General features: G+C 38.1%; 1 protein-coding gene across 4 annotated transcripts in view; it reads left to right on the top strand.

The window, feature by feature from the left end:
• The window catches only part of SMOC2 (SPARC related modular calcium binding 2), a 140,998-nt gene that overhangs the window by 111,445 nt on the left and 2,664 nt on the right, over positions 1–26,889 (top strand). For 2 of the 4 annotated variants that reach the window (XM_042025160.1, XM_042025163.1), the window contains exons 10-12: positions 21,574–21,676; positions 22,584–22,858; positions 25,184–25,227. In XM_042025160.1, coding sequence (XP_041881094.1) covers positions 21,574–21,676; positions 22,584–22,858; positions 25,184–25,227 — 422 coding nt within the window. The remainder of the gene's footprint in view (positions 1–21,573; positions 21,677–22,583; positions 22,859–25,183; positions 25,228–26,889) is intronic. The other 2 variants (XM_042025161.1, XM_042025164.1) reach the window with 1 other exon arrangement.

The raw sequence follows: 26,889 nt of genomic DNA on the forward strand, positions 1-26,889 counted from the left end.
ATGTCCAGCAGGACTAGAGAAGTGGTGTTTCCCCTGCACTCTACACTGGTGACAGCACACTTCGAGTGCTCTGTTCAGTTCTGAGCCCCTTACAAAAAGGAAGACATTGAGGTGTTGGAGGGTGTTCAGAGAAGGGAAATGGAGCTGGTGAAGGGTCTGGAGCACAAGTCTTACGTGGAGCAGCTGAGGGAGCTGGGGTTGTTAAGCCTGGGGAAGAGGAAGGTCAGGGGTGACCTTATTGCTCTCTAAAACTACCTGAAAGGAGCTTGTAGCCAGGTGGGGGCCAGTCTCTTCTGTCCTGTCTCAAGTGAAAGGATGAGAGGAAATGGCTTTAAGTTGTGCCTGGGGAGGTTCAGATTAGGTACTAGAAAAAAATTCGCACTAAAACAATGGTTAGGCATTGGAATAAGTTGTCCAGGGATGTGGTGAAGTCACTGTCTCTGGAAGTGTTCAAGAAGTGTCTGGGTATGGCACTTGGGGTTTTGATTTATGGGTGATTAGGTTGGTGTTATGCTGATGGTTGGACTAGATGATTTTGAAGGTCTGTTCCAACCTTGATGATTCTGTGATTCCGTGCAGAAGGGTGCTGGAGGGCTAGAAACATTCCTTGTCAGTCTCACAGTGCTGGGGTAGGAAGGGGAATGGCTGCTTCCCCTCCCAAAGCAGTTGCTGTCTCCTCTAGTATGGGTAGTGATGGCCTGGAGAGGAGGTTGGGCAGAGGCAGTAATCCTCACCACTCCATAGCTCTGTGGGTCAAGCAAATGCTGAGGCCACCACTATGGCTTCAGAGCAGCTGATCCTCCAAAGAGGACTCAGTGTCTTAAAACTACAATAGATTTCCTTGGGCTTTTGAATTTAGTAACTTCAATATTATTACCCCATTGTCCGGCTACATAAGCATATTTTAGTCTCCCAGTGGGCGGTTTTGCTCCACACTGAGGAAGTTTTGCAAGTTATTTTTCAAGGCTCTGTGGATCATATTTATTTCCTGCACACCCTCTTCTATTCATGTCCTCATCCTGATTTAATTAATAATGATCTGGCCACAGCTTTCATACTGCTTTATTTTTGCCTCAATTTGTAGTAATTTCTTATCAAAATGAATCTTCATACAAACCTACAGTAGAAATATTAATATCTGAAAAAAAAATTCTCAAGCACATACCCTAAGGCTGCATAACGTGGAAATTGGTCTATAAAAATTACAGTGAAAGCATTTGTGTTACTAGTAAAATGGCAGTGAAAGACACACCTGTTTCACAGCTAACAAAAGAGAAAAGTTTGCTAATTAAAGGTGATGCCACTGGCTCAGCAATAGCATTTCATTCATTGCTCTATTTCATATTAACCTGTAATTTTATGTTTATTTTAAAGGGCTATATTAGGACTAATAAACACTGACTTCTTTTGCTTCTCAGCGTTTGGCTATGCCAAAGAATATAAATTCTGTTTCTCACCTCACTTGCTGCTGTCCTCCTTTTCCAAACAAACCCATGTTTGAGGACAGCAGTGCCTGCTGTGCTGTTCTATGCCCTTAGGTCCTGCTGTCAGTGTGAGCAGTGGAACACCTCCAGGAGAACATGCCCAGAAGGGTATCAGGCTGGTTTCCCAGGAGGTTATCTCACACCAGCTGTACAGTTACATTTAATCCATAATGTTATATTTGCTCTCCTTTTTTTTTTTTTTGTAATAGCAAAAAGACAAAGAAGGAAATGAATTTGTGTGAAATATTTCAATGCAGAGAATGGCCTAATCAAGAAATCCAAAAGAAAGTGCAAAACAGTACATGTTAAACAGCTTTGTTTCTTTTAACAAGGGCTATTCAGAAAATACTCGTGAGTATTAAGAAAATCAAGATACTTACCGTGTTTTAAAGAAAGTCTAAAGTTTGCAATGAAAATACCACAGACCCTTTTAAAACAGCTCCAGGTACATGATTGTAGATACTGAGATAGTGTCTGTGCCCAGATTTCACTCTAAAATGAGTGAAACTCTGATCACACTGGAACCTAAAAGGGATTAAAAAATGTGCCTCATTCAACAAACTTTGATGCTGTATTCTTAAAACTACAAGCTTCAAGAAATGCTTTTAAAAAATCTTGAAATAATCTCTGGTATAGTGAAGACATGGGAGAGTTATCTCATAATAATGTGGGGCAACTGGATTTTAGCTCTTGGGTAAGCAGTAGGAAAAAAACAGCACAGGAGGGGAAGATTGATATAGAATAACCTCAGCACTTTCTGCCAGAATGCCTGCAATCATTATCATCTTGCAATCTGAAAGCTGTCAGGAACAACTCATATTAAATGAATGGAAAAGGTGAAAACCTTTTAGTGTGCCAGAGCTGTAATCATAATGAAAAATGACACCTGAATCTTATCATGACAGTGAGTGGGAGACACATAAGACACTATTTCCTCAAAGGCACATTGGTGTGGGGCTTCTCCTTTATAATCTGATAGAGTAAATTGAATAAAAACATGCCATGGATTTCTAGCTCTGTTCCCTTCAAAATGGATATCTTTTTTTGTTGTGTTTCCATACTTGGATGCAAGTTCTTCTTGATTATGTGGCAGAAACAACTCTCATGTTTAATCTCTGGACAGGGAAAAATAAATGTTTTCATTTCAGATTAAATGTGTATCTGCATCTATATTTTCAAGAGGGAAGAGCAATGGTTAGGCAATTATTCCTTGTGTTTAGTCACTTGGAGAAGTGTTCCAGTTTTCAAATAAAATGAGCACTTCAATAACAGTGAGTTCAGTGGGATTTTCAGTTTCCAGGAATTTTGAAAATATCCGGTAGTTACTATAAACCACCCTAGAAATTTTGTGTTTTTCATCGAACTGTGACTTTTTGAAATGCAGATTTATGAGGCTAGGGCTTGTGAAAAATTAAGCCAATGCAAGACTTCCCTCTCCCTAACATTTTGAATAACTTAATGTGTAATACAGTAATAACATCAGTCATTACTCAGCTGAGTAATGACTGAAAGTGTCAATGAAAATGAACAAGATGTAGTCAAAATTTTTGATGTTGATCTCACATCAGTAAGTATATTTTTCTGAAGAAAATATTTTTGTTTTAGTTTGCTGAAAAAGGGTAAAAAATTTCCTTCTCAAAGGCTCTCAGTTGTGGGGGCCTAGAAGTTGTATTCAAACAAGGAATAAGATCATGTTTTTAAAACCACTGAGACAGTCTCGTTTGCACTACTATGCAATTTATTAGGCTGCTGCAAAAAAGAGATTACTTTGTTCATTACTTTGTTTTTTTGAGAAAAAGGCTGTCTGACAATCAGAGAGTCCATTCAATGCTCATGTTTTCTAAATACTAGTGTAGCTTTTGTGAGACCAGTGGAATTGATCACCAGTACAAGAAGCAAAGTCAGGTTTGCACATCTCACTGAGGTTGACTTTATTTTACAAAGTAAAGTATCGTTATTGAACTTGGTTTACGACTGAGACTCAAAAGTAATGCCAGGTTTTGTCCTCCTAATCATAGGAGATCAAAGACGTGATTAACTTTACATGTTGTGTCTTGGTAAGGAGGTGCTGCAACCTTGGTGCAGCCACAGATAGAGGATATCATACCTGCTATTGTTAATACAGAGAACCTGCAACCAGAGGTGGGCTTGGGAAGAGTCTGTGCTTAGTATTGTTAATTGTTTGCGTCACAGTAGTTTATAGTTGTACAGTCTGGGATCCCAGTGTCCTGGGCGCTGTGCAAACCCAGAATAAAAAGATGATGCCTGGAAGATTCGCAGTCTAGCTGATTGTAAAGCCACTTGGACAATGGGTGGACAGATGCCATCAACTGGAGAGGCAGTGAAAGTTCCTGCCAATTCTTCAAAGTGTTTCAGTGTGCCAGCATGTGTCACCTCCGTTTCACACTGGCTGAGCTTAAGCCAGCTGGCTTTCCTCCAGGTCCTTCTTCGCACCAGGTATTTAGACTGCAGAGAATGCATTTCTCTGGGCTCAGTGAAGAGATGTAGAATAAATACTCTTGTTCACAGGGATGACAGTGTATATGAGACTATCTCAGTGTTTTTCAAATAGATGGTGTTGTTAAGTACAGCTTATAGGCCTCTACAACTGAGAGCCCTCAAGAAAGGAATGAAATGACCCCATTCAAACATCTGGGAATTCTTTCAAAGGGTTCAGAATGCTTCATGAGGTTCAGAAATTTGCTTCTCTCTAGCTCAGCAGGAGTACTACTGTTCATAGATTCCTGATGTTAGCATATGGCAAAAATCCATGAATAATTTTGGGAAATAAATTAGTCACAAATTTTGCCCTTTACATTTGTGAAGTTCTTGAATTTGTTTGCTATCTAGAAATGTTTTCTGGTAAAGCCTTTTTCTCTGTAAGTCATCCACAAGCAACTCATTGTAAATATTCCTAAAGTACAATTCATGACCTGCTGAACCCTGATCCTGCAAACAGTTACTCGCATTCTTCTTGTGATTAGTTCCATTAAAATCAAAGAAACTTTTACATGTGGTTGTAAAGTTAAGCCCAGGCATAAGTGTCTGTAGGATGAAGGTTTTGGTTGTTCCATAACCCTCGATATTCTTTGTGCTATGTAGTCTCTGTTTGTTAAATGAGACACAGGCAGTCAGAACCAGTGCAAAGTCAGGGTTTTTCAGTCCCAGGGAATTACTCCTGTTCCCTAACTGCAGAGCTATAGAATGCATCCTTACGAGTCTGAGGTTTGGGTTCTTTGAGTGCATAATCCAGACTTGCTGGTAGTGATCCAATTCGAAATTAGCTTTGGAACACAGTTAATGTAAAACGAAGGTCATTGAATCAAATTAATTTATGAAGCAGAGAGAATATTCACCAGCTTTTTTTATGGCTTCTTAATCACTACAGACCCTTCTGTGTTGAGAACTTTATAATGGGGAAAAGTACTGATAAGCAAATTCCTAGGCTTTGTAGCCAGCCACAGTTATAACAGAAAACATCTACTAGAGCTGAGCAGACTTGTTTGTAGAAAATGAACCCAGAGATTGAAAAATTTACCTGGCTCACTGAGAAGAAAAGCAGAATTTAGGAGTAGCTGTTGACTGGCATATTCAATTATGTTGTTAGCTGTATTTTGTGTACGATACATCTGGTGGTGAAAAGAATAGACAGCTATGGATAAGTATGGATTTAATACCTAAATTGCATTTGGCATTTGGCTCTACAATCTCACTTGCTATTATTGCTGTGTCTCTCTCATTTTCAACAAACAGGAAAGCATCATAAACAACTCCACTAGTTGTGTACCTATGTGTACATGTGTGTGTCTAAATACAATCATCAGTGACTAAAAAGAGTTGCTCTTTCATGTATGCTGGAAATATCCATATCCTAATTTCAGTTCAGAGAAGTAATATTTAATTGGTCACAAAACAATGTCTCTAAACCACTGAAAATAAAAGATTCCTGGTTTTTCATTAGGATGTTTAGCACATATTCCTACCCTTGCAAATTTTTCAGTGTATTTGGTGCTTGTCCTTTAGGCTTTGAATGCAGAAAGTTAATTTGGAGTTATTTAGAGAAGGATTTTATTAGTTAGAATTTTTGTCTCTCACTGAGATCTGTGTAGCTGAGTTCACACTGTCAAAGAAAGAGCTGGAAGGATACAAAAATATTCCTAATAAAATTTTCTTAAACTCTCTGAAATATTTATAAAAGAGAGTTTTCAATTCTTTTTTCCCAAAAATAACGTGCACTTGTACAGGGTTTAGGAAAGTGCTTGTAGAAATTTAGTAATTTCTACTGGTGCTTGTTTGGGGTGATGTGTGCTAGTAATTTCATCACACAGGAATAATATGTTTCTGATTTATGTAGATTAAAGGTGTTTATATGATAGTCAACATAGCTCTAAATTTAAATCTGTTTTTGTACTAACATTCATATTTCCACACAGGGATCCTCTTATGCCTCTCAACTCACACTCGCAGGAAAAGATCATAAACAGGTTCTACTTAAAAATGTATTCCATATATGTCCTCAATAGTTTTATCATGTTTTGAAATGAACCAAATCCATTCTGCAAGCTGTATCCTATCTCTGCTGTTTGTAATGAATTGCTGTGATGCACCTTAGAGAAAGAAATCACAGTTTTACTTAGCCTCACTCAAGCTGACTGTACTATGCAAAATAAGAACAGTGATTTTGCTATGAGAAATTTAAAATTCATTGTGTCATTGTATTAAGAATAAAAAAAAAGTAAATACATATTTTGCCAATATTTTCAGTAGCTGATATCATCCACATGATTATATAGATAACTTCTTGAAAATAGGTTTGTAATTGTATGCTTGGCAGTTACTTGCTCTAAAGAAGAATTTTATTTTATTTAATCTCAAACAGTTGTTCAAATTCTGCTTCTAATTCATTGCTTTGAATTGAAAATAGTCTCACTGTATCGAGTTCTGTTAGAGTTTAAAATGGTACAAAGGAAACCAGTAACTAGGACAGGATACCTACCAATCCCTACAAAGAGCTCACTGAAGAGAACTCTGATATTAGTATTTTTATTGCTTTTTATTTTACAGAGGGAAAGAATAAGTGAGATTAAGTAGCTAGTGTTGTCAGGAGGTTTCAAGCAGTGTCAGTGTTTCAGTCCAGGTGTCTCTCATGAATACTGACCTCCTGGGAAGGGGTGCTGGGACCTGGAGGGAATATGTCATGTCTTCTTCTCTCCAAACATTTGAGCAGAGATTCATTCTTCTGCCACGGCTCTCCTGCTCCAGAGCAACACAGCTCAACCCCAGACTGGTGGGGCTGCAGGACATGAGGCTGGGCTGACACCATCTGTGTGCACCACTGTGCCGAGATGAGTTGAGTCTCTCAGCTCCTTGCACACATGGCAGAGGCCAGCTCACACAGGCCTGAGTCTGGGCTGGGGCTGAGATGTGATGAATGGGCTCTTCTTATATTTTCCTGTCAGTGAGATTTAGCAGGGGTTTTGAACTGTTCCCCTACCAGAAGTGGGATGAACTGCTCTGAACAGCCCACTTTTCCTGTAGGCACATGTATGTGCCTGCATTTTTTTGCCTAGAGCTGGTTCTGTGACACATTCCTACGAGGGAGAAGAGTCACTCTATGCTGTGTCAGTGAGCTCGACAGCCTCAGGCGATGCTGGGTTCCCTGCACATACATGTGGCTCCTTGAGCATATCCACACTCTCCATTTATCAATGATTTCTATGTGTCTTAAAGCTACTGAGTGGTAGGTTATCATGTATAGCACTAGAAATGGACACATTTTTCAGCCCTTTGTCTCTGCTCTGCACACTTATCTTTCAGATTTCTCATGCAGACCTATTAAAAAATTGGAGTGTATTAAGCATGAGAAAAAAATTAATTTTACAGCCCTTAAAACTGTGTCTCAGCATCTTTTGTCTTAGAAAAGCAGGAAGATTACTTCTGAAAAAATGTGATTGTTGCATCTTAGGCTATAGGTATATATATCAAAGGACTACTTTCTTTATACAATACGAGCTTTTTTACAGCTGGCAAGCAAGGACACTTAGTTAATTAGGAGCTCTTGGTAAATATCTCCCTTCCTCCTTAGTAGTTCAGCTGGATCCAAGTTTTCCTATCAGCTTTGTGCAAAGCATAGTTCAGCATAATTAGGACACCAGCTGGGCTGCAGAGGTTGGGGTCATCTAAACTTCATAAACAGCACCTACAGGGAGTTCATGCTTTAGGTGTCATTGACATTACCATATCAATTTGAACCAAAGTCATGGATAAAAATAATTAATATTAGATATACAATCCTAAGGTCAATTTTGAAAGAAAATATGATTCTCTGACTGAACTTAGTCTGGTTCCTATTCAATTAAAGGAAGCAAGTCTCTTTTATATAAAAATACTTTGTCCTTTGAATTCCTTGAAGTTTTACTAATTTTTCCGTGAAACTTTCCTACTGCAGGCTGGGCTAAGTTTAATTTTTTTTTTTTGCAAACACTAAAATGTCAATCTGTTATGAGCTGTTTGAAATCCTGTTTTCTGTTTCAACTGTCCATTTTCTTGGACACAATGCCAATGTCATCCTTTGTCTGCTGTATTTCTTTATCCCTACTTCTTGAATAAAAAAAAGTGAAGGCAAACAGAGCCACAACATCTATGTCTCACGTGTTTACAAGTCCATTTCACTAATTCTATGAGCTGTCCAGGATTTATACATAGCATTTTGTTCATGAGGTGCAATTGTCAATGGGAAAAGTTTAATCCAATAGGGATTACCAAAAAAATTGCTAACTTGAAGTTCCTATAAAAAAGTTAATTTCTTTAAACAGGTATTTTGACCCCTGTATTAACAGAATACACAGTTCTCTTGGAGCCAAGCTCATGGTTCCAGACATGCATCACACAGTGTTACTGCAAACTTGGCAACTGAATTGAGGAAAGAGATTAATGTGCAGTGCAGTGGCTGGACATGTAAGGTCCAGGAATTGGGCTTTAATTTAGAGTTCCCTGTATGCCTTGGTAAAAAAGAAGGCACACTGCTGTGGTTCTGGCATTTCCAATGTTTAGAAAAACAGGGCTTGCTCTTCATCGTGAGGTTTTTTTTTTACTTTAGAAGTTCATTAATTTCCCTGACATAGGCAGGTGGCTTGGTTAAACTAGGGTTATTTGGGAAAACAGGACTCTTCTGGGAGAGTGAAAATTGTATGGTTTATTCTACATTGAAACCTTGTTTTGTCAAATTCCTCAGCTGCTTGAGATTTAAGCTTGGAGGCCTAGCTAAGCATTTGGGTGAATGCTTTGTTGTTGCTAGCTCTCGTTCATATCAGGCTTCACTTGATAGTCACTTCGTGTGGAAGGCAGAGAGGGAAGGAGGAATGTGAACAGATATAAACTGCTCTCATTCTTTACAATCCACCCAGGGAAAGCTGCCCTTGGAGGCAGGTCAGAAAACTCTGGTTTAATATGAAAGGAGAGTCATGCGTTTCTTATCACAAAACTATTACCTGAATGAGTCTATTAAACCTGGACTCCTCATACAAAATCAGGCATAGTTTTCTGGAGGGGGAGTGAAAAAAAAAGCCAGATTACACATACTGGATTTTACTCTAACTGTAATGATATAGGTGATATAAAAAAAGTGAGCTTGTTGTGGGGTACAGTGAATGTCTTGATGCTGAAGTTTTTCTTTTTTCTACAATGAATTTCAGAAGATGTTCAACTGTGCAGAAAGAGAAGGGTATCTTGTATGCCTTATATCTTAGATGGAACTCAGAGGTTGGCTAATGTTATGACTATTTTCAGTCCTAACATTAAGGAAGGAATACATTTTTAAAAAAAAAAGTATTTCTTTGCAAATGAATGTTGTATTTTTTTATTAAAGTAAGGATTCATACCATGTGCACAGGCTCAAGTCAAGTTTCCTCTCACAGATTTTTTTTCTCTCAGTTGTTTAGCTTCAGCACTTTCCCTTAATAATATTTATAATTTGGAGACAGGTAGGAATTAATTGGGTTAATTTTCTTGTAACCAACCCAAAATTTGTACTTCAACAGCAAAAGACTAATTCCCCAAGCCCAAGTTTTCTTCTTAGTGATTTATCTCTGTTTACAGATAAAGCAGAACACTGTAATACAGGACAGATAAAGGAGGACATTCTATACTCATTATATTTTCAGTAGAGTCAACAGATAAATGCCTGTCATAAAAGAAGAGCAATTTATTCTTAAAGTGTGCTTCGATAGCTAGGCATTTATGTTCTTTTTCATTGTTTCCTGGTAACCATTTCCAGACATATCAGCAACATTAATGGAATCTCTCAAATACTTGAGAGATGAAAAGTGATCGTTTTCATGTAGAAAAACCAGAAAACAGATTAACTAAAGGTCAGTAAAAAATGATTGTAAAATTTGAATTTGAAACTCCCATCCTTTCCCCTTGTCTTGATAGATGTTTTTATTTTTAAAGATCCATGAAATTCGTAGATTAAATTGATTCTGCTCCATCTGAACAACCCAAGATACACTTGTTATTACAGACAAACTTAGGTGCTTTACTAAGTCGATTCATAAAGTTTGCTGGTGTTTTTGAAGGTGCTGTGTGAGAACCCTGAGTTCCCTTTCTATTAAAAATTTAGACAAATGAATGAAACCTTTCTCATGAAAATGAAAAAAGTGACAGAAATTAAGGTTGTGCTCTGTGTTGTGAATGGAAATACATTGTCAGGCTGAGATAGAAACACGGAACAAATGCCCCTATAATTAATGCTTCCTTTTTTTTTTGTCTTTGCCATGACATCTGAATGTTTGATTCCCTTCATCTGCCTTTCTTTGTTTCACTGTACTCTGAATTCAACTTTATATCACTGGAAGTTGTATTGTCTACTCTTTTAATGACTCCTAAGTGAAACACTTATATTGAATAAAAGAGAAGCTTAAATGCTCAGTTTTAAGTTGAATGGATTTAAAGTTAGAAAATAAAATCCAACAGGCTTAATGAGCTTCTATATCAAACAACAGGCTTTTTTTTATTTGCTGAAAAAAAGTCTTAAGCAGTGGCTTAAACAGTATGGCAGAATGATAAAGTGCTGCTTAAGCATCTGTTCCTATAACTCTGCTGCTTTGGTGAGGCAAAAAGTCTCAAGACCAAAACATGCAAGGAAAAAACTTCTTACTGAGAATTTGACTCTTCAGACTATGAAGGGCAGTGCCTTTATCCAGAAAAGCACTGAAGACCATGCTTTTCTTTAAGCTCATGAATTCGTTTGATCTAGTGAGAGGACTCTGTTGACACACTTGCCAAGCTTTTTTGGAAGATGCTGGTTGCGTTTCTTTATGCCATGCAAGATTAAGCCCTGACAGAACATTCTGTCCAGTTGTGATGCTATTGTTATTCTGCTGAAGAAAATGTTTTAATGTAGCAATAGGAATAGTTTCTGACATTCTGTTTGTTCTGAGGGTTTGCTCACAGCAAAAGGAACCCTTCTGTGGACACACAATAGCTTGATGATTAGAGTACTCAGCTGAAGAGGAAAGAACATAGGTTCAAATCCTTGATCCAAACCAGACAGAGAGGGAATTGAACCTAACTCTCTAGTGTCAGAGATTAGGGTATTCCACTAGGATAACAGCAAGCCAGGTTTCAACTCCCCGCTCTGTCTGGTTTGGATCAGGGAGCTGAACCTCAGTCTCCTCCATCTCAGCTGCGTGCCCTCATCACCAAGCTATTTGGCCAAGATGGGATAGGGTGTTTTGCTCTTAAAAAAAAGAAGAAGGCATTAAAAAGCTCATTTTGCACTAGAGTAAAATATAAACTACCCACTCCTGACTATTTCCACATGATGGAATTGTTGTTTCCTGGCCAGGCCGAGAGAGAGCTACTTCGTGGTCACATACCGAGAGCGCCAGAAGCAATAGAAAGATATAAAACCCCTCTGCCCCTGCAAAAGCAGCTAAAGATGCAGAGATTCAGCCATGTTATCCACATGGCTTTGGCAGAAGTAGAGAAAACAAAACCACCAGAAGCCAGTTCATGTGAATGCCAGAGCTATCTCAGTGAACCACAGTTTTGTTTGGAGGAGAATGGGGGACAAAGATTAATATTCTGTCAGTGCTGTCGGAGGTGTCTGTGTCAGAGCACAGGCTGTGAGTTTGCTTGAAACTTCAAGCAGCTTTTTTCTCCACTGTTTTCCATGTCTCTCTTCTCTCCCTTGATTTTCTACCTGGTTCTCTCCAACTTCCATGCTTTTCTCCTCCTTTCACTGCCCTTACCATATATGCATGTCCTTTCCACAAAAATTATTCTGGCTTAAGCTCTAGTTTTTGCAATGGCACACTTAATTGAACCTTATTGTAAAAACCTCTGTGAATGTGCTTATATCAGTTGATAGAAATTGATGGGTTTTAACTGTTTGCCTTGTCCTTGTAATCCACACATACACGTTGAATTTCTTAATCTAATCCTAGGCATTTTTAAAGGTTTAATTGTCTGGGGTTTTTTTCTGCTCGTTACATTCTCTTTTGCCTCCTGATTTTTACCAGCAGTAGAACACCAACTGATCTTTGATAATCTAGCATGTGAACCATTTTATAGCCATCTGTATAGGGCTGGTTTACTTTAGTCATGTGAAGTTCATGGACTGAAAGTCTGTGTCCGTTGAAATTTACAGTATTGAGTATCTGCAGGTATGGGGCATCGACTTACAGTTTTGAATAAGAGTTTTTTACATTTATTCACTTGTAATGTAAAATGACCACTGTTAACTAAATCAGCATTAGAGCATGCATATTTATACCAAAGAATTATTCCCAGTAGAGTTAGAATGGAAATGTGGGGTGTATGAATTACAGAGTCACTATTTCAGTTCCATTCACCAACAGGCCAGCACTGTTGCAGAATGCATGGCTGAAGATCAGGTTAGTACACATGCCCAAGAAGGACTCCGTTTTGCTGGGCATGAATGTCCGGGATGCTGCTGTTGTACACTCAGACTGTGTTTTTCCCTATCCCCTGCAATACCCAGGGCACAAAGATATAATGTGGTGTCTTGTTTCCACATCTCTCCATTCACTCAGCAGCACATAGTAAGACACCTGAGAACCTTGCTCGTGTGTTTCTGTTGCTGTGTTATTGACAAATGAGATTCCATGGCCTGCTCCAGAAACTACGCACACTTTCCCATAACTGCGTACACGTGCTCAGTCTTGCAGCATGCCATGTCATGTCAGCCTGTGTATAAAATGGGGTCATGTTTGCAGACCATACCTGATGTCTGGAGGGGGACGATAGGGTATTTCTCTATCTCTTTGTTTCCTCTCAAGTCCCACAGTCAGTAAGCCTGACTGGTTTTCACATTTCAGTAACCTCTCTCATCAGCCCTTTAGAATATTACCTGTTAATACCAAGAGCCAGTTGACTCTGAGGAAGCTGGTTAGCATTAAACTTCATGACATCTGATGAAGTTGACAGGGTGGACTTCTGCACAAATGCAAGGAAATCCAGGCCTTGGATTTTAGCCTTGGTGTGGCTGCAGGATATTCTCAGTTGGGTACCTGACTGAATGCTGGACATGCACAAGGGAAACAGACCACACTGAACACAATGAAACCCTCCTACAGTGTAGTGGTCCAGTGAGAAAACTGTCCTCATAATCCTTAATGGAGTGTTATCATGGAATTGGATCTCTCTGCTGTAAAATGACCCAAAGCACTTTGTAATCAAACTGCACACTGTAAACTGTTTTACATGAAGTCAGCTGCATTGCATCCTTCCTGGCAGACACTTTAGAATCATAATTACATTAATCTCCGTCCTTAATTTGCTCCATTATGCTTCTGTCATTGCAGGATCTCTGCTACCAACTGGGATGTGTTCATTTCATCAGTGCTTACTGTAAATTGCAAATTAAGGGTGGCATGGTTAACTCTCAATTGCCTGCTTTTTGTGGGATTAAATCAAGTTCATCATTACTTGAACATTTAGTTTATTGTTGTTTAATGTGGTATACAGTACTATATTTGACTTGGGGGATCTGTTCGAAATAGAGGTCTATTTGCAAAGAAAGTTAAGGTTTGAGAACCTGCTGTAGCTACAGAGACCTCTATCTGCCCTGGAGAAATGAACTGGGTAATGGTGAACTAGGAGTGGACCATGATCTTTAATTTAAATAAATAGTGCCTAATTATTAAAGCCTGGGCCTATTCAGTCTGTCCTATTACGCCCACCTCCTTCAGCAGGAACTAGGGGCATTTCTTGTGTAATATCACACCTTGTAAAAGTTTCATATTGAGCAATTGTAAGACATATTTATGTTTTTTGTATTAGTCATCTTACAGCTTTTTATTTAGCAAAGGATGAGCCTGTGAGATTTAAAATTATATTTGCAGAGGAAATCTATCATGTTTAATGGAAAGTGTCCAGAAATGTAACATGACTGCAGATCCCAAATAAAAACTGCATAGAGAGAAAGGGAGATTTTTGTGATGCCAGGTTTCCAGGGACTGTTTCATTCCATAGTGATCAAGTAATGTTTTAGTGGTACTTGCTGATTCTTGTTTCATTTCATTTACCTCCAGGATTTACATTTTATGAACCTCTTTTAATCACTGCTGTAAAGATCAATTCTGAGTTACAATTCAGTATATAGTTAATGTTCCAAGAAATAGCTATGCCTGCCTGCCATTAATTCTAGCCTCCCACTGTATTGGCTATGCAATTTCTAAATCTGTCACTTGCCAGTTATGGAAGGGAGGGAGAAAAAAATAATCAGATAAAGCTGTTGAAAATTTGTCTCTTAATGCAAGGTCAGTACTCATAAGTATGGGTATAAGCAAAATAAAGCAAGGGTAAAGACTGATATTTTACATGACTGCTTGCAATATTGCTAGAGCTTCTGCCTCCTTTCTGCTTCCCCATCTTTTTTTCCATCTCATCCTTTACCATCCAACAATATGCTTTGGGCCCTGGTACCACTGACTTAGTTTTGCACTTGGTGGTTCTGCCACTGCTTTTATTTCCAGATTCAAGATACACTGAGTCACTGGATCTGTGAAATGCTCCATTTAGGTGCCATGGGTTGGCGTTGCTCTGTACCATCTATATTTGTTCTTTTTTTAAACCAAAACAAAACAATCCCCAAAGCAACCAATGTGCAGGGTTTCAAAGGTGTATTTGGAAAAATCTGTCATGTATGTAATGGCCTTTGCGAGATTGAAAGGTATCTTTAAGGAGTGCTGGCCTCCCAGCTCCATCCATCCTGTGTTGTGATTGCGTAAGAATCACACACGGGCATGAAGGTACCGCTCTGTGCACAGGGACTCTTAGAAAATTCCTGTAACAGGAATGTGTGCTGCTGGCCCAACAGCTCTGAATTTCCTTCATCTGATTTAATGACCATTGGTTCTTAGGGTCTAAATAAAGACTTTTTTTGTGGCTTTAGATGAGAATGGATGCTTTGGGGATTTTCAGCTTATGCTTGCAATGATAAAAGTCTCAGTAAGAGGTAGACAGAAAAGTTAAAATCAGCATCAGTTTGTAGAAAAGGCTGTTTTTCATGAAGGTTTCCAAGGAGCAGGCTGCTTAGATTAATTAAGTAATGTAAGAAACATCCCCACTAAGTCAAGTCCCCATAGTTCAATTTTTCCATCAGGAGACCAGAATTATGCACCTTATTTCTGAGGTCACTTCCATAATTACAACAACATACATTCTTCATAATAGCTTTTCCTTTTTAATGGATATTTAAATGGAGGTAATTAAATATGTTTTCTTTCATACCCATCTCCTGAGAGGAAACCTAACAACATAATGAAAATACAAGTGAATGGGAAGTAATAAATGTCTACTAAAAATAACTGCATTTTTACACTCTAGGCAGTATTGGTTGCTAATTGTTAAATCTCTCAGTGTGATAATGGGGAGATTCAGATGCCTGTCATACTATATAAAACTGGATTCCAAAATATTTCAGTATAACAAGCTACTGTTGAAAGTGTTACTTCCGTCAGAGGTACTGGCTGTTTATCTTAGGTACACGCAGTCATGAAATATGGTATAAAAAGCAGAAGTATAACCTTTTGAAAATCAGATCTAGTTTCTTTTCTCTTTCACACATTTCTGGGCCCTTTTCTAATTTTTAAACTGTTCCCTCTGTGTCCTAATCAGTGGAATGATTGCCTTTGGTCACTGTGCCAACACTCCAGGGAAATGCATTGTGTTTCTTCCACTGGAGCTGGACCCACATGGCTGCACTGCAGGTCATGCTCAACCTGAGGTGATGAGCCTCTAAAGGCTACAAGTTTGCATGGGCACAGACTGAACCTCAGAATGTCAGATCCTCCTCAACATACTGAGGTGTCTTTGGCCTCCAAAAGTGAAGTAGGTATTGTGTAGGCATTGACTGCCAAATAGAAACATCAGTTGTCTTGTACACAGTTAAAGAGCAAAGAGGCACAACTCCTTATGATCTGAATTTTTAGACCTTTTCCAATTCCCAGTCAAAACTAGAAAGGTTAAGGTCTACAAGAGAATGTTTAAGAATGGCAAATAAGGTCCAAAGCCTTTCTCAAGTTCAGCTTTGGTTTTTGGCTGAATGGCCTCTGAAAGGATTACGGTGTTTCAACTGGTTTGTCCCTTCCTGTTGTCACAGTGACATCTCAGACCTGTTAGCAGCAAGAAATTCATTTCTCAAAAGCCTTTCAAACTCTCATGGAGGGAAAACCAAACTAAAAAGTGGTAATCAGAAGTTAGCCATTTCACATTGACTGTATTATGCTTTGATGTTTTGATTTGATCCTCTTTTTCTTGTTTAGCTGTAATATTACAGGAACTGAAATAAATGCAATGAACTGTTTTTCCTATCAACAAATACCCTAGTCTTTGTCACTCAGTTGCCTGCAAAAGCTGCTTATAGTGTCTTGTGTTTCTGCTATGAATATTATTCCTTCTTTCCTCCACATTTACCCGAAGAATCACAGAGTAGTTTGAGCCTAGTTCTACATATAAAACAGATACATATAGAATTAATCACTTGCTGTTTAACACCACCTGGGAATATAAATTATCTGTCTGGGCTTCCTCAGTTAATAGGGAAGAAGATAAACATTTTAAGGGAGATTCTCTTCTATTCTAATGAAAAAAATCTGAGGTAGTTGGGATGAATGCCTTCTGAATGGGTTCCTTTATACTGAGCTTAAGTAACTATTATGGGTGAGACACCTCATTTCAGCAGGCTCAAGTTCAACAAATCCCCCTCAATGCACTTTGGTATGATATGAATGCCTAGGATTGAAGGGTAGGGCCTTGGGAGAGCATCCTTTGTTAACTCGTTAGTGTGTGTGTCTTGAAATTAGAACAGAAAGATAATTTTAAAGTATTAAGAAAAATAAAATTAAATACATGTTAAGAACTTAAGTCTACTTCCTGCACTTGTAGAGAAATAATACTTCTTTCCTGTAAGACATAGAGATCTGGGACTACAAAGCAATGGATCTATAGCTCCCCTACAGCTAATATCCATTCTATTCTATTTAATTACTTTTGAAATTTGGGTAAGGACATATGAAAGAGAATTTGGCTCTGAGCTTTACTTAATTCTTTTAAATGGTATGAATATTTAAGCGTAAAAATAAAATTATTAAAAAAAATTAATACCTGAGGGATGTTAATAAGGAGAGGTAATAATGTCCACAAGCCTTCTAGGATACAAAATAAGAGGTAGATAGTTTTTGTCTGTGAGAAATTACCAGAAGCTGCAGTGAGGGAAGAACTGTGATGAGCCAGAGAATCATGGAATTAGAGAATTCTTAAGACTGGAAAAGACCTCTGAGGTCATCAAGTCCATCTGTTAAATAAAACTATAAAGGCACTGACTCTGTCAGTGAGACACGATTTGAGACCATGATTTTTAGTAATCAGCAGAGTTACAAATTTCACTTCCCAGGCTCATATTTTGAAGGATTTTTTTTTTTTTTTTTTTTTTTTTTTTTTTGGAAAGGGAGTCAGGAAGAGCTCAGGAAGACCTTCAAAAATGAGGAGGCACCTCAGCATGTCTAGACAAACAAACTTGTGGTTCGCATGGATCAACAGAAGTAAACTCATGACTGTTCATATATGTGTGTATAGAATAAATGTCCAAGAAAAAATATTTCTGTTGTATTGTTCTCCCAGGATAACCAGTAGCACTGAAAAATTTTGTTAAATTCTTTTCTTCTGTATAACAGTTTTTCAGTGAAGTCAAAGGTGCAAATGACGCATGAATTGGTCCGATCATTCTGATTTTTGGCAGATCAAAATCTTACTTGCAATCTTTAGAGGTATTTCAGTGGTCATTGTATTTGAGTGCACTGCTAAGCTTTATGTTCATATTAGCAAACAGAATAAAAAAGAAGGTTTAGATTTGCTGATTGGAAGTTGTCATGCCTTTAATAACTTGAGTGACTGATTCAAGACAGTTTTCTCTCTTGCAGGAAGATAAATGTAAAATCTCTTCTAAGGTGGTTAACCTTATCTATTGGATTCCCATTTTCACAGAAATTAACAAAATGCTCTTCTAGCCATGACTTTAGATGTGTCGTAAAAAATAATCATCCAAGACTGACAGTAGTAGATTATTATCAACCAAGCAGGGAGCTCCAAGGCACTAGGGTGCATATTTTAGAAGGTTTATGGAAAACCTCCCCACAGATTTAACTTCAAAAATCCATTCTCAGTGCTAAGAGTGTATGTATAGAGAGATGCGTACATACGAGAGATATAATGCATAATGATGGTTCTTTGATTTCCTTTATATTATAGCTGAAATGAGGTGTTTGTGTACTCCTGTCACTTGTATGTATTTGTTGGTCTAAGGTTTACTCTGTGTAACACTACCCTTAAAGCAAACACTCGAGTCTACATTTCAGAACCTGTATGTTAACGCCACGTGTTTTCAACTTCCACCCTTTAACAACAAATTACTATTTATGTAAGCTGTCAAATCCACATAGGACAGGCAGCTGCAGGAGAAGAAACTGAAGCCTATAAACCATAGGAAGAAGCATAAGGTGCCTATAAGAGACTAGTCTTTCCCTTTCTGTATTTAGCCCAATAAGAGTGAATTATTCATTACAATCAAGCTAAAGCTCCTCCAGTCTTGCCAGTTCATCCACAAATTTGTTGAAAATTAAAGCTCAGCATGAAGCCTCCAGAGAATTACTCTGAGTTAGTAACACCTGCAAAGAACAAAGATTTCACTGTGGGGTAATTTGCTGTGTGATTGGCCACACGTCAGCAAAACTTGTAATTGGGAGAAACTGAATATTTTCTCTGTATTTAACTGATGAGGATTTTGTGGGGTGTCATTGTACGTTAAGTAGTAGAGTTATAATTTAGAATGTTTCACACCAACCGACTGTGTTTGTTTTAACAGCAATTTTTCTTTTCTATGAGATTTCTGTTGCTGTCAGCTGCTATTGCAACTTTATGAAATACACATGTAGAAACCTTTCTTATTCTTGGGGAAAACTGTCAGAGACAGGCTTTAAACTGTGGAATTTTCTTCTCGTGATTTCTTGTGAATTTAGAAGTTGATACTTTCCCCTGCTTAGCTGTATCTCATAAATGGCAAGCTAAGTCAGGATTTTGATCTCTATATCTGTAGCATATGTACACTCAGCAGCTCCCTGGACGGCAGTGTAAACTACCTAAGGCAGATTTTTGTTTCTTCCAGATGTTTCAGAAATACACTCATATATAGTATGAAGAATTCAGGTGGAGCTCCTAAATCAAATTGGATATTAACATTGTTATCTATCCAAAAAAAGGACAGAGAAAGAAAAAGTCAAATTGCCTTTGCTCCATGTTGTGCTGCTTTGTTACATTCTGAGGTCTTATTTTCTGCATTTTCCACAAGTTCTATATCAATTCACAACTTATGTTTGGAGCAGAATTCAGGCTTCTGGCTGATGATGGTAATACAGCTCCAATGCAAAATGAGTAAAGCTCATATCATTCAAGATAGACCTACATGGGGAGCCTCAGACAGACTTCTTTTCACCTGTCCTTCAAAGGGAATCAGCTCTGGTCCACAGTGCTGTCCTCGCTAGCAAGAGGTAGCCCTGAGCTCATTAGGTTGCTCAGAGACTTAGTTGCTTGATTCGTGCAGGTTGGCACGCTGACACAACTGGATGTGCCTGCTGCACGGGAACTGCCTGGCCTCTGCCTGCTCATCTCTGGACAAATGTGCTTTTGTGGCTTGCAGAGTTATGTGGCCTCATTTAAATCACAATGCACAATTTGCTTTCATGGCTGGAGTGCCTGAACCTAACAACCACAAACTCTTTGCACTAGAGAATACGCTTTTAAACTATGCACTGGATGGAACCTGTTGGTATAGTTTTCTGTCCTTCCCTTATTAATCTCTTGCCAACCTTCTCATTTTTGCTCCTTACAGGGAAAACTCAAGTGCTTGCCTCACTAAACTCAAAATCACAGTCATAGCTGCTGGACTGTTTGGTTTAGGATTTTTTTGGTTTGGTTTTTTGGGTTTTTTTTGTTTGGTTGGTTGGTTGGTTTTTTTTTTTTGGTTTTGGTTTGTTTTGGGGTGGTTTTTTTTTGTTGTTTATTTCTTTTTTCTCTTTTTTCCAGTTGTGACAGGAAAAAAACCTGCAATCGGTTAAAGACTAAGGAGAAAGAGACATATCTAACAGAGTGACAACTGCTTTCATATGTGTACTTTAGTATAGTGAAACTTGCCTCAGTGAATTCCTGTTATACACCTTTTACAGTTACTGGAATAAAATGTCCCTGGTGCCAAAGGCAAGGAACTCATAACTACATGAGTGTGTTAGACAATAATATGTAGTGGGTACTCCTGCTGTACATAACAGCTGAGCTATTCTTACTGCAACACAACTAAGGGCTAATATAACACAGGTTTATTTCCTTGGATCAACATGGGATGTATTAAAAAATAATTTGCTGGGCAAGATGAAGCTTTTCAGGCTCATGTAGTCCTACTGCCTGTTCCAGAAGTTGCTGAGAAGTGTAATAAAATACCAAATCCCTACTGACTGACTAATCTTCCTTTTCCACAACACTTTGAAGTATTTCCCTTTTTCACTTTAAAACAGAATGGTGGTAAGTGGCTTCCAGCATAGAACTGTCTGTGAAAGTCCTGCCATGGGCTCCAGCTTCAAGCTTGTAATCTCCATGTCACCGATCATGGATCATCCTGTACTTTAACTCAGCTATTTAGAGGGTTAGAGGAAGACCTGGTGTTTGGCTCAGGGCTCCAGGGAAGAGGAGAGGAAGCATGTGTATTGTACAAGCAAACCTCCATGTCTCAACATCCATGTGCTTGTCAGAGGAATTTATCTGCTCCAGCTGTGCTGCTTGAAGAGGGGATTTTTAAGTATATATTTATCTGACATATGACATGTTTGAAACATGCTGTCAGTTTCTTTCAGAGAAGAACTTTGTAGTATAGGGAATGTAATTATGAGGATGATCTAGCATCACCATAGGATCTCACAGTATGAACCAAAGTACCAACTAACAGCAGCTGATTAGGCTAGGTGCCATGTAGTGCTAGTTAACCCCTGTCCAAGAGGAAAGGGAAAGAAACAAGGAGCTGACTATCATTTTACAGAGAGGAAAACAAATGCACTGAAAAAATGTGTGTTGAGAAAGTGAATGGAAAATAAAAGCATCAAAAGTGGAAATCTGAAATAAGTATTGTGTTGTCAGCTTCTAGTCCATGTTTCTGTCTTGTGTCATGTACAAACTTCTATTGCTTCAAAGCTGTTCTTTTCAAAATGTGACGTCCATGTTAAAGAAATGCTAAAGAAGGAAAAGTAATGGCCAAAACTGAAATAAAGGGACTCAAGGTATGCAAAACAGATTCCCACTTGTTTCAGTTCAAAGGGTTATTCGTTTATTCCTGCCCTGTTACGGATATGTACCTGAATTTATATGCTTGGTTTTGAATTATGTTATGAACTTGTCCACAATTTCTGAAAATTTGTGTACAGGGAGTAATAGCTATCTCAAAGTCTGAACTATTGTTGAAATATAAATGTAAAACAGATAAGAAGAAAAGAAAGAAAAAAAAAAAAATCTGCTTTTCTAGGGTGTCCTGGGGCCAAGAAGAATGAGTTCCTGACGAGTGTTTTGGATGCGTTGTCCACAGATATGGTGCACGCGGTCTCTGATCCATCACTTTCTTCTAGCCGGTGGGTTTCAGACCATTTTCGTTTGTCTTTTAAAGGATTCCAACAGTGGTGAATGCATTGTTGGGGGCTTTGAGGAGCCTTCATGAAGGGTAAATTTCCAAGAACTTGTCTAGGAGAGTTTACTTTGAAGTGACTACTGTGGACTATGTTCACTAAACAGAGATACACTTGAGAGATGAATTCTCAGCAGCACAGCTCAGGGTTTATCTGTAGCTGCTGGTGCAAATGTGTGTCAGGCTTTGTTCTCCTCTCAGGCTTTTTTCTTGAATGTGTACTACCTTCCTGATTCATATTCTTCCTAGTTGGTTGCAAAACAAACCAATGCTATCAACAGTCACAGGTAGTATTAAAAATGTGTAAATGCTGTCAAACTTTGGGCATCTGCAGGTCAGGCGCCTACCATCTGAAGAGGAGATAGCATTTATTTTTATAGCTTATCCTGTAATTCAATACATTTGGGTGTTTTATGTCTGAGAGAATCCATCATGTGTTGTAATTGGAGCTTCACTTTGCTGATTGCTGATCAACTTCAGTTGGTTACTTTACACATTTAATGCTTCTGCTATCTATGAAAGAGTCTTTTTCTCTTTTACTTCTCTCTCCGCTTTTCTCTGTTTCAGGAAATTTAAGGGGAAAGCGCTGTTTGCCCTTAAAGTGCTGCTTGTCACTATGATGCTGACCTCAGTAGGGTTTCAGAGAGTAAACTAAAAGCAGATTCTAGCGTAAAATTTGGGACATAGTTGGCCAAAGTGAAAAAAAGAGGGATTCACTACCAGAAGCCAGTGTCCAAAAGCAGGGAGTTTTACGTAACAATGGTGATGGTCATCCTATGGTGATGTAACTATTCTGAAATAAAGGTATTAAATACCAGAATTAAGACTAAATTATCTTTTTTTTTTTGTTTCAGGGTTTCAGAGCCTGATCCAAATCATACTCTGGAAGAGAGGGTAGTCCATTGGTATTTCAAACAGCTAGATAAAAATTCCAGTGGTGATATTGGCAAGAAGGAAATCAAGCCATTTAAGAGATTCCTAAGAAAGAAATCAAAGCCCAAAAAATGTGTGAAGAAGTTCGTGGAATACTGTGATGTGAACAACGATAAGTCCTTGTCAGTTCAAGAATTAATGGGCTGCTTGGGAGTAACAAAAGAAGAAGGTAAAGCAGAAACAAAGAAACGCCATAGTAAGAACCTTTTCTCTCTGTCGTCTTCACTAAATTCTTCAAAGCTTATGAAGTCTGATACTTATATGTGCCAGAGTTATACAAAATAAAAGAATACACCTGTCTGCAGCTAATGCAGCTGTTGCTTAGGGCAGATGGCAAGAAAGTTGCTTGTGGATCACTTTGCTCCAACAGGATCAAAAACTTCTTGTTGATTCTGACCATTAAATGTATTATGGTAGGAAACCTAAGAGGATACAGTAACAGTCATCAAAAAGTCAGTTTAGTGTTCTTATAGAACTGTGTTCTGAGTGAGTGGAAGTATCATACCTGTGCTTTTTGGCATGGTTGAGCTTTCTAATGAATTCTCTTTTCTCAAATGTGGTTTAGAGATGCAGAGAGGAATGTGGTCATCTGCCAAACAGGTGAAATGGCTAATACACAGACACTTTACCTTGCTGACAAACTGGTAGGAAGGGGAACAACTGACTACAGAGTATAATAGTCCCTGCAGAGTTCAATCACATTATTCCTGAAAATGAGAAAAATTAAAAAAAAAAAAAAAATTCTAAACAGTAGCAGTTGGTCCCCATACTTTAAGAAGTTGTAGAAGAATGAATATAGTTAAATTGTTTTGTCTGGTACCTTGAAGTGAAGTGAGGACAAAGGTCTCATTGGTTGTATTCAGGTCTAGAAAGGGAATACTGCAGAAAGACAAAAGAGGTCTACATTTTACTAATAAGGTAAATTGTCTATGGCTCCCAGTAACACATCTCTCAAAACAAGTATTGATCAGATCCAAGATCTTTTTTCTGTGGCTTTTTTTGTGGATCTCGTAATTTATATCTTGCAATTTTCGCTTAGATGGTGGAGGTTAAAAAATGTATATGGAGGTGGATGACTATTATCATTATGTTGTAAATGTGAAACACTTCTGTTCCGCTGTAGCAGGCACTCTTAGGACTTACTGTGGATGAAATTTGGGTCCAAAATCACTAGCAAGAGGTAAAGGAGAGCCATAGCAAGACTGAAAGCAAACCCCAATTTTTTTGACTTCATATTCCAGTGGAAAAAACCCCAAAGATTAGGATAAACTGCCTGTTTTGGAAATGAAAATTGTAAGAGGCATGAAATTATATGAAGATCACACACAGATTTGGCTAAAGTAAAAATTACATCCACCATAACTGAAGTTTTGTAACAGATCTTCTCCAAAAAAATCTATTCAATGAAAACATTCAAGTTTGGAAGAAAAAAAAAAAAATCTCAGAAGTTTGGCATTGAAAAACTAATGTTGTCCAGTTGGAAAAAAGCTCTTAACCAAATCATTGGGTTGCTTTACTAGAAGTACATCATTTTAAGGACAAGACAATAAAAATTACTTTTGTTGGAATGCCATTATTCTATTTTGTTTCTCTTGCTTGATAATTAAAATTTCCTCTCTGATACTTCTTTCACTTGCACAAATGAAAGCAATTGCCACTTGACTGCAGTTAGGGTTACATTTCTAGGAAAATATAACTCTTGTCACCTGAGGTGTGACAGCTGAGCTAAGGAGGAGGCTTCTGTATCATTTTGTGTCAGTTCCAGGCGTCTTGTGTGAGAAAATTTGAAGCAATATAAAAGCCAGAGAGTTGCAAAGCATGCTTTCTGAGGGGTGTATGAGATGCTGCAGTGTTGTTCAAGGTCCAGTTTTGTCCCCCTTTGTTCCAGTACAGCTTGTTTGACTCACAGACTGACATGGAAAACCAAGAGAGCGAGGTCCTCCCTAGACTCACAAGTTTGCTTGGGAAGATTAATGGACTAGCACATTCATTTAGCTTTTTGGGGGGTTTATTTTCCCCAATTTTGATCACTGTCTTTGAGACTAAGAAATTTTTTAAAAAGAGTGATAATCTTGTCATTTTACAGATTAAATGTGAACAATATCTTTGGCTTGTAGAACTGTTTCTGTGCAATATCTTTAATCAAAAGTGAATGCTTTCCAGGCAATCTGTTTGTCCATGCTTCTTTACTGCCCAGGATAATAGACTATATTTACTGCTAAAGAGTTAATAGATTTAAAATGCTCAACCTTGACTAGATGCGATCTCTTGAGCAAATGGAACATGTTAATTGACAAGAGATGTTGTTTAACTTTCATATAACTCCTTGAAATAAGCAACACCTATATTGAGGAAAGAAAAAAAGTGGATGTGTCAATGAAAGAGTTGAAATATTTTATCTCATTTATTGAAAGCTGTGCTCTTCCCTGATCTATAAAAATATCTTTTCAAGAATGAGGGCTTCAGTTCTTGAGGATAACTTGCAAACCATATTTATAGTGTTTTCTTTCCCCTCCTTTAGCGGTCCCTAGAACCAACACTGAGAGCACTTCATCCAGCAGGCAGGTGAGTACTGAGGAGAGCAAGGTCTCCATTTCTGCCTCTCCCAGGTGAATTTCTTGGGGTTTTAGCAGTTACCATTGCAGCTTCAAACTGCATTAATCTGCTATTCTGCAGAGTTACCAGAAAAATATACATCACAATTAACAAATTTTGACATAAGTTCTATCTATGGAAAGCTAAATCAGTCACGTGCAGAGTAAATGTGCATAATTTGCAAAGCGAATTAGGCTTGTGTGTGGAAGTTCCTAGGAAAGTGTAAATTGACATATAGGACACATCGGATAATTTGAGGAGTGTAATTGAGCCCTTGTGAGTCTTCTGCATTCCTGAATGGCACCATTCCCATACACTTTTAAATGTGCATCGCTTCACCTTCCTTTAACTTTTGCTTTAGCTGAATTCTGTCAGTTTTTCTTTGTGTCACACTACAGACAGAAACTTACATTCATTGAAATGAACATAGCCACACATTTCTCATGCCCTATGAAAATCTATACATTTCACAAACGCCACTGAATTATTATATGCTGGCTTTAAACAGCTTTTAAAACCTTAGTGGAATGAAAAGAGCTGTCACTTTCAAATGCCTTTGCTGGCTGAGCAAAATGATGCTGAAGAACTAGGATTTGCATCAGTCTGCTAATCTATGTTTAAACTAAAATTGCAGAATAATTGGAGCAAATATAATGTCAAGTACCCTGACAACATAATCTGTGATATTTTTTAAATCAATTTTCTGCAAAGACTTGATCCTGGTTTTCAAAGTAGCGCCAGTGTATGTCATCTATGGAGGCTTGGCTACCCAAGCCATTCAGAGCTGCAAAAGGCATAAAAGCGGAGTTTTTAAATGAAGGAAATGTTCACTTTGAAAAGGAGGGATTCAAGTGAAAGGCCAGGAAAATAGGTTATAAAAAGTGGTTGTCAATTTATGTGTGCCTATTTTTATAACCATGTATTCTAAAGAAAATTTTTCTGGGCAGTACTGACATACCTTCCTAGAACTTTTGCATGGTCTTGAAGGAGGGCTTTTGTGAGTCCAGTAATTAGAATGGTCTAGTAAAAGGGTCATCTTCATACTATTCTTACCCCACTGTTGTGTTAGTTAGAGGACTTAAATTATTAATGCCCACAAAAGCATCAGTAAATGATGAAGTAGTTTAGAAATTATTCATGTAAGCCTATTATAAGAACAGCTCAGTTAATGCTGCACCAATGAAAATAGGAATTTGGCTAAAAATACCCCAAAACCCCAGTTGTGGTAAATGTCTTCCCATCTGTCATAAAGCTAGATTAATTTGTTAGAAACTGAACTCCAGGTGAACCTACCCACAAGCCAAGAGAAATCTTCCTCTCAAAGTTGCTCGTCAATTTGCTCCTTTTTTTATCTCTGCTTTGTTTGATGTTAGGTTTGCACTTCCTAAGGCAAGCTCAACAGTGGTTGTGGTTTCTACTAGAGACCTCCTACATACCTCTGATGGAATATAAAATATTCTCACAGCTACAATAATGTGATAAGTTTGTTTGTTTAAACAAGTGTTTGTGGTCTTTAATTTTCAGGTTTCCCCCACAAATCACATACACTTTAAACAAGACAGCCTGAAAACAATTATCCTGTCAGAACCCCAAAGCATTCAGAGGGGTTGTTTTAATTGTATAATGACAATT

Source organism: Corvus kubaryi, unplaced genomic scaffold (assembly GCF_017639235.1).
Source record: "Corvus kubaryi isolate FWS band 111438036 unplaced genomic scaffold, C.kubaryi_AGA036_p1.0 37266, whole genome shotgun sequence".
NCBI lineage: Eukaryota > Metazoa > Chordata > Aves > Passeriformes > Corvidae > Corvus > Corvus kubaryi.